Here is a 17944-nt window from a genome sequence, read left to right on the forward strand (position 1 = left end):
GTGCTCTGCCACTGAGCACAATCCTAGCCCAAGAGCTGCTTTTTCATGGGCTATATTTTTGTTTGTATCTTGACCTGAATGTGAAATATTAATTTCATCAATTTTTGCTTATTAAAATAACTTTCATAGAAAAACTGAAAAAGCATCACAAACATTCTTTTCTATGAAAATAAACAATGTCATTGAAGGACTGGAGGTGTAGCTCAGTGACAAGCATGCCTGAGGCCCTGAGTTCGATCCCCAGCACTGCAAAAAATGTCATTTAAATCATCATAGATATAATTTACTACCATCAAATATTATAAGCCTATGTTTAAAAAAGATTGGTCACATTCTAGAAAACAGTTTGGCTATATTTGATAAAGTTAAACAAACACCATGTCACTCACTTCCCAATATCTACCCTAGATAAATAAAAACTTACGTTTATACAAAAACCTCTACATGAGGGGAGGGGATGTAACTCATCGTCAGAGCGCTTGCCTAGTGTGTATGAAGCCCTGGGTTCAATTCCCAGTACTGCAACAAACACAACAAACTGTACATGAATGTTCAGAGCAGGTTTATTTGTAATAGGCCAAAATCTAGAAACAAACCAAATGACCTTTAGCGGGTAAGAGGATAAATGGATAAACAATTGTGTTATATCCATATCATGGAAAAATATCCAGCAATAAAAAGAAATGAACTATTGAAGCATATGACAATTTTGAATGAACCTAAAGAATATCATGCTGAGAGAAAAAGACAATTTCAAAAGATGTAATCCTACTTCTGTATGATTACATTTACATGACATTAAAAAATAACAAAATTATAGTGTTGGAAAATAGAGGTTCTTAGGGATTAAGACTTGGGGGAGGGAGTGACTCTAAAAGATAATATTAGGGATAGCTTCCAAAGTTTCTTTAGGACAATGGAATAGTTCTGTATCTTGATTGTGGTGGTAGGTAAATGAATCTGTACATGTGATAAAATTTCATAGGAATATATGTAAAAATTGAGTTTGTGTCAAAACTGATGAAATCTGAGTAAGGTCTATAGTTTAGTCAACAGTCTATATTCACATAAGTTTCCTGGTTTGGTTAATTGCACTACGTTTCAGTGACATGTTATCATTGGTGGAAGCTGGGTGAAGGGGACCTTTGACTTGGTAATTCTCTGTAGTATTTTTGTAACTTCTAGGTAAGTTTAAAGTTATTTCAAAATAAAAAGTTAAAATATAGGCCAGATCTTGGGAAAAAGAGTATGGAGGGAATTACTTTTTTTTTTTTTTTGATGCTGATATTTACTTTCAGAATTTAGGTAATGTCTCCTAGAGGGAGGAGTGAGATTTGGTGACTAGGATTCAGACTTCATCATATGGTTTATTACTTTGTTCCTGTGCTGCACATGGGTGGTACAGAGAGAGAAGGTGGGGGGCTGTCATGAAAAGAAATCAAGATATGACATGAGCAAATCTCTCTTTCCTGGCACTTTAGCTTAGATACTGTATGACCTTTGAAAATACTCTTAATACTACTCTCGGTATTTTAAGATATGGTATTGTATAAATTTTTTTTTTTTATGACTGTGTTCAAAACCTGGGAGTTATCTTTTGTTCCTTTGTCTTGTTTTTAACCCACATATTCTCACAATATCTTGCAAATTTAATAAAATTGCTAGGAGAGTTATGTGGGGTAACTCATAAATATGATTCACAATTAAAATCATAAAATTTTGTTCCTGTTGATGTAACACAAGGTAGTCCATCTCCTGACCTTCTGTTTTGCTCAATTTCAAGGAAAGATTTCTTATCTAAATATGGCTTTTAAACTATAGTACCTTTTCTAAGATGTAGATGTAATAAACAGACATTGGATGGACTATGGTGAATTAGTAGAAAAGTGATCAAAAGCCCAAAGTTAAAGAAAGGCACACTCATCTTGTTCCTAAAAGCTGTTGAACATTTAACTTTCTGTAGTTCTTTCTTTTAACCCATAAGAGGTGTGAAGGGGAATTATGCACTCTTCCTCCCATAATATTTTTAGTTTTTATTTCTCACAAAGAAGATGGTTCTGTAGCATTTTCAAGTAGAACCTTTACTTATGCCTTAAAGTGAGGAAAATCAAGAGTCCTTTACCAATTCTGGCCAGTGGAATTAGGATAACCTCTTTCATGGCTCTGAACATTTTCTAGAAAGTGCTGAAAATCTGGACACTAAAAAGAAAGCTGCACTCAATGTAACACTAATCTGTTAATAAATTCATTTTTTCCTGCTCCCTCATTATTCTTCCATGTGTAGATTAAACGGATTACACTGTAATTAAATTTGACTCTAACGAGAGGCAATGCTTCAGAGCAGTGAGCTCTGGGAGGCCAGCCTTCTATTCCTAGCTTCATTGCTGCTTATAGCTGAGGACAAAGCACCCACTTCATGGTGCCTCAATTTTTCCATCTATAGAGTGAGATAAACAATGTCTCAGAGGGGCATAGTTCTGCTTTATGAGCTCCATTTTCTAATTGAGCTCCAAATTCCTTTATAGAAAGGTACTCTTTGAAGAATTAAAGATGTATTTATATTGTTGTTGTGACTCTTAATAGAAATGAAGCTTTAAAATCTAATTTTAAAAGCCTCCTACTGCACAGTACATTATCCACATTCTTAAATACTGCAATCAGCTGTGCACTGTGATGTTTATTAAAGAAAAAAAAAACATCGCAAAGACATATTATAGAACATTTTCAAAGCCTCATGCCGCAGTTTAACTGTAGGACTTTCACTGAAGTTAATGGGACTCATACAGGCAAATTCCAAGCACCACTTTGAAAATTTACCCCATAGTGACAGTTTAATGCTTCTTATTGATCATAAGTTTTCAGACAACATCTCAAGGCAAAAAGGGACAATTTCTCAAAGGAAATAAATAATCTTTAATGAAATAAATCTGTATTGCAATCATTATAACTAATAAGAGTCTGGAACAGTCTTTTGGTAAGAATTATTCTCAGGAATTGCTTTCTGGTGATAGCTACCAATGGGGCTATAAAAAAGTTTCCATCACATTATAATTCTAGTAGCTCATAGGAAATAACACATTTTATTTTTAAATTTGAAAAATTCATGTTTCTAAGGAAGGAAATACAGACACATGGAAAATTCAGAATTATTATTCCCTTATAACTTATGTTTCTATTCCTCAGAATGGATAATGCATTTCATGTTACTTACAGGAAGTACAAGTAGGCATGCTTTTTGTTGCCTAATTAATGTCCTTGTTTTTAAGCCACATGTTCATTTATATTGGGCTTGACAGCAACCTCCTAGAGATTTGCCTGGTGACCTGACCCTAGAAGCTGCCTTGCATTTTGGTGGACATGGCCCTCAGGGCAGTACCTCAACCTGTCTCCTCTATCTCCTCTTAACATTCTCCCCACTTCTCACTGAGCTCCAGCTGCAATACCTTATGTCTCCTCCTTGTACAAGCCAAGCTTGTCAGGTCTCAAGAATCTGGGCAATTATTCTTCCTTGTCCTGGAAATATATGTGCCTAAATATTTTCACAGCTGGCTGCCTTTTAAGACTTGAGGTTAAATGAGTATCCACTTCATAGAAAGACTTTGTTGGATCACCTAATCAAAGGTCGCCTTTACTCACGGTTTCATTCCCCAGCATCCGGAACCATGTGTGTACATAGTAGAAATTGTATAAATGTTTTTTTTTTTTTTTTGATGACTGTGTTCAAAACCTGGGAGTTATCTTTTGCTCCGTTGTCTTATGCAATTAGTCATGATATTCTACAGCATTTACCATCACTATTTCAGCCTCTATCACTTTTCCTCTGTATCACCATAATTAGCCTTCTCCTCTCTGATTTTGCCTTTCTTTAAGGGCACAGGAAACTAGACTCTTACAGGTGGGGACCATGTTTTGTTTGTTTTTGTATTCTTTGCACCATGATTGTGTTTGGCACATAAGTACTCTGTGAATGGATTTTCTTATATAACACGTGATAGTATAAAATATTAGTAAAATATATCATAGTTTATAGAAGGAGCGGGAAATAATCCTTGGTTATTAATTTTCCTCTAAAAATACTCTCTGTATGGTCAAAACGTATCAGTTAATAAAACTACCTTATAAGTTCAAGTTTGTGTATATGGTCAACAATGTCTTAAATTACCAATAGTTCATTAGTGTTAAGAAATATCTGAAGGCATTTCTGGGAGTAACATTACTTATCCTTGAACATGTCTTCAATTTGAAAATACCAAGGAAACTTCATGATAACACTGCTCAAGAGCATATGTAGTTTCATGTAGGACATATAAGTCTATTTACTCCCCAATTTCTCATTCAGGTTAGAAAGCAATAATAAGTAATTTGACATAGTGGCTATAAATAAGGTCGATATTGCTATTAATGTTATTTTGTTAAATCTGTTTTCTTACTCAAAGATCTTAAATCACATAAAAGTACCATGTTCTTTATTTATCAGTTGGTGATAATGAACAAGTTTAATTAAATTTAATTTTAAATTTCTAACAAGCAATAAGGGCAATTTATTTTTCATAACTGGGCTGGTTAAATTTTCTAGAATGAAATCATGAAAAAGAAATCCTAGTACTTCTGCCATCTACCTTTCTAACTTTGGGCAAGTTTCTTAAGCCCTACCTTACTTCCTTATCTATAAAATGGGATATTATGGTACTTACATAGTGTTAAATAAGATAATATTGATACAGTAGTTAGAGCAGTAAATAGCATATAGTAGTTCTCAGTAAACAGCAGCTACTGTTACCTAAAAGAAGAGAAAAGGCTTAATGTTCTGTGGTCAATCAACAAGGTTTTATTGTCCTCATGTGGTCCGGTCTATCATCTGACTGGAGAATATAGTTTTTACTAAAGGTAAAAAGTGATTTGAGAATGTAGAAAATGGTGCAGTTCAAGAGCAGATTTCTCAGAAGAGAAGATGGAGAAGGCAGAGAAGTGGAAATACAATGTCTTGAATCTTTAGTTTATAAGCCAATGGCAATTCTGAGAGTCTCTGATCTAACTTTTGAACACATTATCAGCTAAAATCTCCTTTTAATAAAATGAAATCACCACAAGGGAATATTACTTAGCTATAAAGAAGAACGAAATTATGTTATTTGCTGGTAAATGGATGGAACTGAATACTATCATGCTAAATGAAATAAGCCAATTCCAAAAGACCAAAGGCTGATTGTTCTCTCTGATATGTGGATGCTAACACACAATAAGGTGGAGGGGGGAGGAAAGAATAAAAGTTCATTGAATTAGACAAAGGGGAATAAATAGAAGGAAGGGAGGGTGAATGGGAATAGTAAAGCCAGTAGAATGAATCAGACATAAATTTCCTATATTCATATATGAATACATAACCAGTATAACTCCACATCATGTACAACCACAAGAATGGAAAGCTAAGCTGAGTGTGGTGGTGCACACCTGTAATCCCAGCAGCTTGGGAGGCTGAGAGAGGAGGATCACAAGTTCAAAGCCAGCCTTCGCAAAAAGCGAGGTGCTAAGCAACTCAGTGAGATCCTGTCTCTAAAATACAAAAATAGTGATGGGGATGTGGCTCAGAGGTCGAGTGCCTCTGAGTTCAATCCCTGGTAACTCCCCCACCCAAAGAAAGAGTGGAAAGCTATGCACCATGTATGTATAATATGTCAAGATACATTCTTCTGTATGTTCTGACTAAAAAGAACAAATAAGAAAGAAAAAAAAGATGAAATCATAGATTTACTAGTATAGCCTGTAATGTGGTTGACTTCAATGAAATTTTTATTTATTTATTTTTAGTCAACTTAGAAACTGGCTACATTTTCTATTAAAGAAATACACTTGTTGGTACTTTCTGAGGAACTGTTATCTCAAGCTGAAGATATCTTTGCTCAGTTCACTAGGGAGACATCATGCTGTGGTTTGCCTACTTTATCCTCTTGTGGAAATACTACACTGAAGGGAAACTTAAAATAGCAATACGAAATCAGCTTACATTTAGCATCAAATAGTGATCCAAGATTAATAACAGGCTGGTATTTTCTGCTTCACTGAGACACACTGCAAGACTGAAAAAATATGGCCCTGTTATATCTGTCTTCAGAAGGAGTCACCTTGGAATTCCAAAAAAGCCACTGTTAGAAGTAATTTGCTGGCTTTCTGATGTCTCAGGCTCATTATTGTGATCTAAATATCAGCCTTTGGTACTATTTTTCTGGGTAGGTCATTAATGGAAAAAAAAAATGGAAAAAACAATGACTATGAAATCAGTTTTTGAGATAATTTGTACATTCTCGATACTGATGTTATGGGGTGAAAGACTTGTGTTTGAATGTAGAAAAATCATATAGCACCCAGCCCAGGTAAGTGAAGCGCAGTTCAAGAAGCCATTACAAAATATATTTGACTCTCTAAATTAGTAATGCAGTGATCATTGCCTGCAGATGTAGAAATGTTATTATGAAGAATACTAGAGGGGTTATATAAATTGAATTCATGTAGAAGGAAAAAATTTTATATTCTAGATAAGCTTTTACTAATTTTCAATTCAAACCAAGTAGCAATAATTCAATATAGTAATGAAAGAAAATTCCTAATTAAAAAGAATCAAACAGACTTTTCCCTTAGGCCAAAGGTATTTAAAATGTTTCCCCAAAACAAGTATATGATGATTGTATGATTTTTAAAAAGTCAATGAATTCTAGAAATACATTCTTGGTTTGGCTCAAGTTTAGGGTTGAGGAGGGTGGGCAGTCCAGAAGGGTCCTCTATTGTGGGGAGGCATAACACTGGCATACTTTACAGAAAGCACTTCCCACATTGAACGCATAATATCCAGCCTACCACAGTCTTTTCTGTGTTCTTTTCTTGAATCCTCAAGAATTCTAAAAATATTTGGGTGTGTATTTTGCCTGTTCAGAGTAATCAAATCTTACAAATAGATGAAATCTTAAGAAGTTTTAGCTACATTTCCAACTCCCACTCAGAACAGCTATTATAGACAGATGAGAGAGAGAGAGATGTGCTATTCCTTTTTTTTTTTTTCATTTTGCTAGTATAAATTTGGCCGAACAAAGGAACTATAGGGCTCACTTTACCATTTTTACCAGTTTATCAAGCATTTTTATGGACCAACTAAATAAGCCTAGAAAGGGCCTCAACTGTCATCTAGTCTAATCTCCTATCTTCAAACAGGTGACATTTGATATGTCTGTTTGAAAAAAGGCATGGTTATTCCAACTGTAAGTACATATCTGGTCTTTGTTTTAATGATAATTCATTATTTACCCTTGAAATTTTCTTTCAAAGCAATTAATTTACTTGATATAAAATACCAGATGGAAGAAAAGGCCTGGAGACTTAATAAAATTGCAATTATGCCCAAACAATGTCATACTAGATTTGTGAGGTCACTATTGATAGGTGTAAAAGCAAGTAAGATTACAGATAACATTTTTAGAACAAGACCTGCAGGATCTGAGGCATGAAGAGAAAGATTAAAGGATGACGATGTTCTTATATTCCCATCCCTGAAAACAGCTATCAAAAGGCTGCAGGCATCTGGGAAAGAACTTTCTTTTTAGCTTGTAGGTCAGAAATACATTGGCATTGCCTCTGGAATTGGAACAAAATCAATTTTTAATTGGTTTTAAAATCTGGAATGGAACATTCCTGCAGTCATCCATGAACCGACCTTATCCTGTAGAAGTTGAGTGAATCTTGGCTAACCATCTGCCTTGTGAATTGTTTTGTTTGGGCCAGAGAGTACTTGCTGTGCGGTAGTTTTACATCAAGTTGCAGTCCTTCATTATGTTGCTTGAGTGGAGAATTTGAAAGAGAAAAAGTCTCCTGGGAGAAAAATCAAATGCCTTCACCAATATGTCTTGGAGCTGGATGGACCCACAAGGCTGGAAATTACCACCTGCTTTCCTCCTACCTCAGCACAATGACTTCCAAAATGAAGTGCAGCTTTTGCTTGCAGATGAGAGATAGCTGAGCAAATAGACTGCATTAATGAAGGCCAAACATTGTATTTTTAAGGTTAATTTTACTTAGAATTTCACTATATTCACTATTTAAAACCCAAATTTTCATAAATACGGTTGCATTCTCGTAAAGTGTGCCTACTGTAAAGTAAGTGGGGAATAAAGGTTTATTTCTAATAGTGCTCATGAATGAGGTGTCAGTCTCCTGCTTGAATCCACTCTGTCCCCACCACAGGGAACACAAGTAAAGGAGGAAGCTAAGATGATGACTCACACTCTCTAAAACAAAGTGGAAAACCTATTGAGGGTGAATAAGATAGTCTATACTACCTTGTAAATTAAAACTCCACATTCTCAGCTTGGAAATAGTTGAAGTAAGTAAGCCTCACAGGAACTTTTAGCATTTGAGTTTGAATGACTGACTAAGCACAAGAGATAGGAGAGCAAGAAAATCAAATTTAGCTGTCTAATAATAATAATAGATTTAATATAGAGAGTTTTCAATTTTGTGATGTTTTTATATCTGGATTATCTTCCTGGGAGATGCAAGACATTAACTCCAGAGTGCGTCTTCATAGAGAAGTAAAATTTCAAGTCAGAACCCAGTAGAATGGAGTCCCTCTGAACGACAGTAGCAAGGGATATGCAGAGATCTGCTATTTATTTGGGAATTGTGGAATGGGGTGAACCAGACACTTAAGCCCAAAGTCATCAAAACAAAAAGTAAACCATACTTGTAATCTTTCTTAAAGTATACTAATTGATAAGCATTATTAGAAAAAATACAATAGTATCCATTCCAGCCTATCAAGAACATAACCTGTTGTCCCTATTTTAGACGTGAAATAGTTTGTCTTTCTACATTTTTTTTTGTTCGTGCATTATGGTTGTACATAATGATGCAATTTGTTGTTACATATTTATACATGCACAAAATAAACAATATATTTTGGCCAATATTGCTCCCCAGTGCTTTCCCTCCTTCCTCACCATCTCCCTCTCTGTCCCTTTTTTCTACTCTACTGATCTCTCTTTGATTTCCATGAGATATACCCACCCCCATCTTTCTTTTCCTTTTTCCTTTGTAGCTCCCACCTATGAGAGAAGACATTCAACCCTTGACCTTCTGAGTTTGGCCTATTTCAATTAACATAATGGTCTCAAGTCACATCCATTCTTATAAATGACATAATTACCTTTTACTTTATAGCTGAATAAAACTCTGAATTTTTAAAATACTTACTGAAGTTAATGCTTGTCTAATATAAGGAAACACTACCTTGAATACAAGTTATTAATATAACTTATTTGATATGAATGTGTGTTCTAGAGTAAGATAACTTGGCTTCAATCCCAGTTTGACCACTCACTACCTGTAAGACTTTCTGTACCTTACCATGCCTCTTTTTTGCCTCTGTTTCTTCATTAGTAAAATGTGGATATAAAAATATCTAGCCTGGTGCAGTGGCACATGCCTGTAATCCCAGCAGTTCTGGAGGCTGAGGAAGGAGGATTGTGAGTTCAAATCCAGCCTCAGCAAAAAAGTGAGGTGCTAAGCTACTCAGTGAGACCCTGTCTCTAAATAAAATACAAAATAGGGCTGGCTCAGTGGCTCAGTGGTTCAATGCCCTTGAGTTCAATCCCAGTACCCCCCCCCCAAAAAAAAAAAAATCTATTGTACGGTGTGGTGAGGAGGATTAAATGAATTAACACTTAAAACACTAATATCTGGTTTGTGCGAAGTACTCCACAGGTATAAATATTTCATATTAAACAAATGTTCCAATACAGGAGACAAGCATGCAGTTCATAAATCCAGGCTCTGGGACTTTCATATTCACCTATAACACAGAAGGGCTTTCGGGCAAACCTCAGTCTTCCTTGCCATCCTCTATACCGACAACAGCAACCTGCCGACCAGATTCGAATGATGAACTCCAAGCCAAAGACGACAATCATCACGAACTCCTAAAATATCAGATAAGACACGTCAGAGAGAAGCACCATGGAGCAAACCACAATAGGAATCTCTGTGACTATTTCTGGACATATCCTCCATATCCACCAACTAAACATGAAGAACATTGAATCCTCATATTGTCTGCATTTACTATCATGGGAAACTATTCCTTTTCAAGTCACTAACACTGAACATTTAAGAATCAGTTTCAACACTAAACATGCATGCCAAATAATGTTTCTGTCTCCTCTGTAATATATAGTGTAGCTGATGTTAGCTATTTAGTAACGTGAAATAGCTGAATTGAAGAGTAGACCCTAAAATATAATTGCAAGTTCTACTGAAAACAAAGCTTCCTTTTGTGCAAGGAATGACACAATCCTTAAGCTTTTAAGAGTTGTTCTCGGAGAACAAGAAGTAAATATTTAGGAGTAACTGAGCTCTTTTGTTACAGTGTCAAAATCTCCTTATAAAACTGATTTTTCTAAAGCATCACCGTGTGTGGCACGTATATCCACTGCCAGAAATGAGACCCTGAATCCTCTGAGTCTGAAGCTTGTTAATTATTATGCTGCCCTTTGGCAACAGCTGCCTGAAAAACAACACCTGCGCCAGCAAAATGACTTTGAGATTATTTAGGAAGAGTTGTGAGTTAACCCTCGGGAAAGGCCAGCTAAAGTGGCTCATTAAACAGTCAGTCATAGAAGAAAAAAACCGAATGGAATTTGAAAAAGGAAAGTATCTCTGGAGCAAACTTAGCAGAGCCACTTGTTCCTATAGGGACAGGTAATGAATTTATTAAAATTGTTTTTTTTTGAATAATTACCTTTCTAGTTTTTAAACAAGATTGACTCAGCATTTACAATGTAGACATCATTTGTTAATTGATTTTTATTACAATGGCTTAATTTTAAAAGTGGTACATACTCTTTACTGAAACTTCCAAACATCACAGACATACAGAGCATTATATAAAGACTGCAATCCACTCCTCACTCTCTCATCCCACTCCCAAGACAAAAACTGTTACCAAATTTATAAAAATGGCATTTTTGTTGCAAGTTTCAGGCAAATGTCTGTTTCTTTAGTTAGAGCGTGTGATGATGTGCTGCACTTTGGAAACATCTAGTAGAGACACCATTCTATCCTTCTGTTATCTTGTACTAAGTATTCTGCAAATATTTCTCATGATGGGAAACAAATATTCCATATCATCACTCCTTACTCACAGTGACTTAGAACTTCTCACAGGATAAATATCTGAAGACAACTTTATGCAAGATCACCAAAACTCTGGTCAATATATTTACTGATTGAAGAACTGAGAGATATTTTTTTATTAATTCATTTTTGAAAACTTCTTTACACAAATGGAGCACAACTTTTCATTTCTCTGATTGTACATGATGTAGAGTCACACCATTTGTGCAATCATACCCATACATAGGGGTAATAATGTCCATCTCATTCCACCATTCCCCCTCTACATCCCTGCCCCTCTGCTCAATCCAAACTTCCTCCAACCCCCCGTCACCCCTCTTATGGATCAGCATCCACTTATCAGAGAAAACATTCAGCCTTTGGTTTTGTTTTTGTTTTGAAAGCATATCTGTGTAATTGAGTCTATTTGTTTAATAAGGTTTCAAAAGGTGTCTGATCATCTGTTTTCATCCAGCACATCTTTCCACATATAGAAACCATGCCAAGGCCTAAAATGCCCACTTAGCTGTACTTTGGTCCAATGTAAGTTTAATGGAAGGTCCATTTTTTCCTTTATCCCTGCCCTTGACTCCTACACATGCCAGGAAGTTTGGTACCCTGGTTGTGAGACATCATATTGTGAAGGAGACACAAGAAAACCTGAAATGTCACCTGAGCCCCCTGTAGTACCATGTAATGATTTTTATTTTTCACAGAAACAGATGGCACCAATAGATGTATAACCATTGTTCTCAAGGAAAGTATGCCAAGGTCTCTGTGTTATTTCTATGGTGCAGTAAGGCAGGATAGATTTAATTTGCAAATTATTTTCTTGGGGCCCATTGTTCAAAAATATTGCTTGTTGCTGTCTATTTATTCATATTTGATGGGTTCTTTCTACCTGTGCATAAAGTGAAGTTCTCTATGGTATATTTATATATAAGTGCATGGCATGATTTTTAAAGAATCATTCTGCATTGTCCCCTTACCCATCCCTCTACTGTTTCTCTCCATCTCCTTCTTCTATGCTATTGATTTTTCCTTTTTATTATCCTATCCTTCCCTCCCTGTTTACTTTATTTTACTCTAGCTTCCACATATGAGAGAAAACATTTGGCTTTTGCATCTCTGAGTTTTGGTTATTTCAGTTTTGTTGCTGCTTTTTTTTTTTTTTTTTTTTTTGGTTTTGTTTTTAAAAGAGATCAGAGAAAAAATGGCAACATTCTTTTTTTTTTTCCACCTCAGGAAGCAAAACCTAGTAGAGTTGAAAGGAGAAATATAGAAATCCTATTTGGGGATTTCATCACTTCCCCTTCTCAGAACTGCTGGAATAGGACTAGTGGTAAGAAAATCAGCAAGCTTATATAATATTTGAATAAAATAATAACTTATAGACTCTAATTGGCAGATATGGAATATTCCACCCAACAACAGCAGAATACAGATTTTTTTTTCATTCTTTGTCAATGTTCTAAAGAATAGGTACCAAGATAGATAAAATCCTAGGTCATAAACAAATTCCAAAGAGTTTGAAAAAATGAAATTATACAGACTGTGTTCAAACCACAGTGAAATCAAACTTAAAATCAATAATGAAAGGACAAATCTCTAAACATGTAGAAAGTAAACCACACATTTCTTAGTAATTCATTAGTCAAAGGGAAGTCTTAAAGGAAATCACAAAATGCATAGAAGAGGAAGAAAATGAAAATACAACATACCAAAATATAAGGGATGCAGTTAAAGCAGTGCTGAAAAAGAAATTTTTAGCACTAAATATTTGTATTAGAAATAAGAAGAGGTCTAGCCATGTACAGTGTATTTGGCTGTAATCTTAGTTACTTGCAAGGAGGTGAGGCAGGAGAATTGTGTTTGAGGTCAGCATGGGCAACATAGCAAGACCCTGTCTTTAAGAAAAAAAAGGAAGAAAGAAAAAAAGGACGAAAGAAAGAAAGAAATAAGGACTCAAACAATCTAGAATCCTAGCTCAAGAAATTAGAAACACAGAGTAAAAGAAAGCAGAAAGTAGGACATGATGCAGATAAATCATGAACTGATGAAATAAGAAAATAAGCAAAAAGAAGATTCCTGACACCAAAAGTTTTGGTTTTGTGAATTTCAAATTGGTAAAATTCTCACAAGCTGACAAAAATCACCAATATTGGAAAAGTAACAGAGGATCTCACTGTAGATACTACAGCTCTCAAAAAAAAAAAATACTATGAATAAATTTAGCTAAAAAAATCACAAATCTGAAGATATTGACCAAATCCATGAAACTCAATAAAGAAGAAACAAATAATGTGAATAGTCCTATAATCTCCAGAGATTGAATTTGTAGTTAAGAAGCTTTCAAAAAAGAACTGTCCAGGCCAGAAGATTTTACTGCTGAAGTTAACCAAAATTTTAAAGGAAAATTATGCCAATTTCACACAATTCTTTCCCAAAAATAGTAAAGGAGAAAGTACTTTTGGATTCATTTTTCTTAAAGAGACAGGATCTCATTATTATGTTGCCCAGGCTGGCCTCGAACTCCTGGGCTCAACCAATCCTTCTGCTTCAGTGTCTTCAGTAGTTGGGACTATAGGTGTGTGCCGCTATATTTGGTTAAAGGATACAAAAACAAAACAAAACAAAAACAACAAGCCAATATCTTTAATGAAATTAGAAGCAACAATCTTCACAAAATTTCAGCAATTTGGACCCATCAATATATAAAAATATATATACCATAAACAAGTAGAATTTATTCCAGGTATTCAGGACAGTTTAATATTTGAGATCAATGTGTATAATGCAGTATATCAACAAACTAAAGAAGAAAAAATAAAACCTTATCAATTGATGCAAAAAAAGTCTTTGACAAAATTGAATGCATATTCATGGTAAAAACTCGAAACAATTTAGGAATAGAGAGTGATAATCTCAAGTTGATAAATCATACCATAAAAACCCTACAGATAATATCATATTTAATGGCAAAAGACTGGCTGCTTTCCTCTAAAATCAAGACCGAGGCAAAATATCTACTTTCAACACTTTTATTCAACATTGTTCAATAAGTCATTGTCCTTGCAAGAGGCAAATAAAAGGCACACAGTTGGGAAAGGCAAACATAGAATGGTCTCTATTTGCAGATAACATGATTATCAATAAATTTCAAGGAATCTACAAAGAAACTCTAAGAACTAATAAGCAAGTTCAGTAAAGTTGTAGGATATATGACCAAAATGAAAAAGTCAATCACATTTCTGTATACTAACAAAAAGCATGTGAAAATTAAAAACATGATATTATTTACAGTTATTCCAAATAAAAATAATAATTAAATTTATACTTAGTAAAACATGTGCAGTTTATATGTGCTGAAAATTACAAAATGCTGATGAAAGAAATCAAAGAAGACCTAAATAAGTGGGGTGAGATACTATTTTCATAAATTGCAAAACTTGACATACTTAAAGTTGCTAATTCTTCTCAAATTGATCTATAGATTTGATGAAGTTTCTCTCAAAATGTCAGCAAAGCATTTTTTGGGAGATAGAAATAAACTTTTTTTTTTTAAGAGAGAGTGAGAGAGAGAGAGAATTTTTTTTTAATATTTATTTTTTAGTATTTGGCGGACACAACATCTTTGTTTGTATGTGGTGCTGAGGATCGAACCCAGGCCGCACGCATGCCAGGCGAGCGGGCTACCGCTTGAGCCACATCCCCAGCCCCAAGAAATAAACTTATTCTAAAATGATATGGAAATTCACAGGCCTTAGAAGAGCTAAAATAATCCTAAAAAAGAATAATAAAGCAAAAGGAATCACTTTAGCTGATATTAAGGTCTACTACAAAACTCCAGTAGCCAAGATTGGATGGTATAGGGAGAGGTATGGACATACAGAACAGTGGATTAGAATAGAGAACTCAGAAATTGGTCCACACTGACACACTGTTTTTGTGAAAGTTGCAGAAACAATTCAATGGAGGAAGAACAACCTTTCAAACACATGCTGGAGAACTGGACACTCATAGGCAAAAACAACAATGATGCCAAAACAAAACAACCCCTCCAAAACAAACAAACAAACAAAAAACGCAAACAATCTATACCTTATACTTTGTACAGAAATCAATTAAGGCATAGTATAGTGGTGGCACATGCTTGTAAATCCCAAAGGCTTGGGAAGCTGAGTGGGGAGGATCATGAGCTCAAAACCAGCCTTGGCAATTCAGTAAGACCCTATTTCAAAATAAAATGTGGGATGAGACTTGGTGGTTAAGCACCGCTGGGTTTAATCCCTGGTACATAAAAAGAAAAGTCAATTAAGAAGAGTCCTGGGCTTAATTTTTATATAGAAAACAGTTTTTTTTTTTTTTTTTTGGTGAAAAGCATAAAAGATTTTGGGGAGTGGGCTAAGCAAAGCAAAGAGTTCTTAGACTTAACACCCAGATAACAACTATAAAAATGAAAATTTGATAGATTAGATTGCATCAAAATTAAAATTTTTTGCTCTGTGAAATTCCATGTACAGAAGATGAAAAGATGAACTATATACTAGGAGAAAGTATTTGCAACCCATATATCTGCCATTAGTATTTAGCATATATAAGGAAATCTTAGAATTCAACAGAAAACAAAAAATTCAAATAAAAAAATTGTCAAAAGATATGAACAGGATATTTTTAGTAAATGTGAAAACAAAGAAAATATATTACTGATGAATAAGCACGTGAAAAGATACTTGACATCATTAGCCATTAGGAAATGCAGATTAAAGCCACAATGAGATATTACTACACAGTTATCAGAATGTCTAATACAGACAATAGTGACGGAAAATAGTGACAACACAAAATGCTGAGGAGGATGTGGAGAAGCTGGATCACTCAAACATTCTGGTGGGAATGTAAAACAGTATAGTCCCTTTAGAAAACAGTTTATCCATTTCTTATAAAACATGATTACCATATAACTCAGTCATTGTATTCTTGGGCATTTATGTTAGAGGAAAAAAAATCCTTCTGCTTATATAAAAACCTGTACATGAATGTTCATAGCAAATATATCCATGATGACCCGAAATTGAAAACAGCTCAGATATCTTTCATCAGCTGTGTGGGGTACATATATACCCTGGAATACTATTCAACAAAATGAATGAAATATTGATATATACAATTGAGATCAATTGCTAGGGAATTATGCTGAGTGAAAAAAAGCCAATCCTAAAAGTTAGGTCCCATATTGTCCCATTTGTATCACATTTTTTGAAATGAAAACATTTAAAAATAGAGAACAGATTAGTGATTGCTAGGAGCTGGTCAGGTGGGGAGAAGGGGTGGATGGATGGGAGGGAGGAGGTGGGCAACTTGTGGTGACAGAATGGTTGAGCATTTTGACTCTGCATGTGATAAAACTACACAGAACTAAATACACACACGAGTATAAGTAAAACTGAAGAAATCAGAATAAGATCTGTGTATTTTGTCAATATTATCATTCTGATTGGGATATTATGCTATAGTTTTGCAAAAGGTTATCAGTTGGGGAAACTGAGTAAAGTGTACACATGATATCTCTTTATTATTTCTTACAATTGCTTTTGAATCTACAATTATATCCATAAAAATTTCAATGCAAAACCATCACCAGTGATCTAGCCAAGGAAATATGTTTTGCTTCATGTCCAGAGGCTAGATCTGATCTCACTGTGTGTTGGTTTAGTGGTGCTCTCTAAATCACCCCTTTCCCTAGGTCTCCTTATTTTCTTTTCAAATGAGTTAGAAATCTGTTGGGTTCAGTTGAAACTATTTAGATTAGTGGTGGTTATTCTGATCTTTATTTCGCCAGAAATGAGATAGATTCTGATGCTTTCATTGCTGTACCTTGGGATAAATTGGTTCACTTTCTCTCATTTTGTTCTCCTTGAACAAGAAATTGCATAGTATTTACTTAAATGGCTGCTGAAGAGATTAGTGAATTATATTCAGAGTACTTGATCTACTTGGAGAAAAGCTGTAATGTAAAGCCAGTGTTATTAATACTGGTTCTATCCTACTTCTATTTTATAGAAGCTGCTAGAAGTTTGGCTTTGGCAGCCCTCTACAAAACCAAAGGCAATGTTTGTTATTTTTATCACTGATCTTGAAGAAATAGTGCTTTCTCATGAGTCCTTCCATAATTTTGGGAAAACATAGAATACTTTTCCTATTCTTAAAGACAAGGAAATGCATGTAGAAATTAAGAAACCTAAGAGGCCATGGTAGAGTTAGTCCCGAGTGCTTTCTAGAATGTTTATTAAGGCTACTAATAAACATTAAGGTTTAATCTAAGATTAAACATATTTTCTAGATATTAAATAAGCTTATTCATATGTCACACCAGAGAATGTTGACACTATTTCATTGGTAGATATAACTGTTGTTTCACTTGAGATTTAAATTCTATTCTTGAAGTTATTTTATTTTTTAGTTGCTTAAAGTGGTTTTTAGGTAAAGATTGATTGATTTTTTTTGTCCCGTACAAATTCACAATACCTAAAACCGCATGTTCTAGTTGTTTTCTCATTAATTAACAGCACTGTTCATTAAAACACAGTGACCTTTGTCTAATATACAAGCTGTCTGCTGTGACTATTAGTTTTTTCCCATGTTATGCCATCAAATGGTATTTTTGTGAAGATGAAATGCCACCATTATGAGCTCCGTGACATTTGCACCAATTCTTGAAGAGCTGTGGCTAATTAGACATACAAAATTGGAACTATTGCCTTTATCCACAATATCAACATAATCAATT

General features: G+C 34.6%; 1 protein-coding gene across 3 annotated transcripts in view; it reads right to left on the bottom strand.

The window, feature by feature from the left end:
- Positions 1-17944, bottom strand: part of Kcnq5 (potassium voltage-gated channel subfamily Q member 5) — a 529894-nt gene that overhangs the window by 121383 nt on the left and 390567 nt on the right. For all 3 annotated transcript variants that reach the window (XM_076858500.2, XM_076858499.2, XM_076858501.2), the window contains exon 3: positions 9836-9962. In XM_076858500.2, the coding sequence (XP_076714615.1) occupies positions 9836-9962 (127 nt within the window). The remainder of the gene's footprint in view (positions 1-9835; positions 9963-17944) is intronic.

The sequence above is a fragment of the Callospermophilus lateralis genome, chromosome 6 (assembly GCF_048772815.1).
Source record: "Callospermophilus lateralis isolate mCalLat2 chromosome 6, mCalLat2.hap1, whole genome shotgun sequence".
NCBI lineage: Eukaryota > Metazoa > Chordata > Mammalia > Rodentia > Sciuridae > Callospermophilus > Callospermophilus lateralis.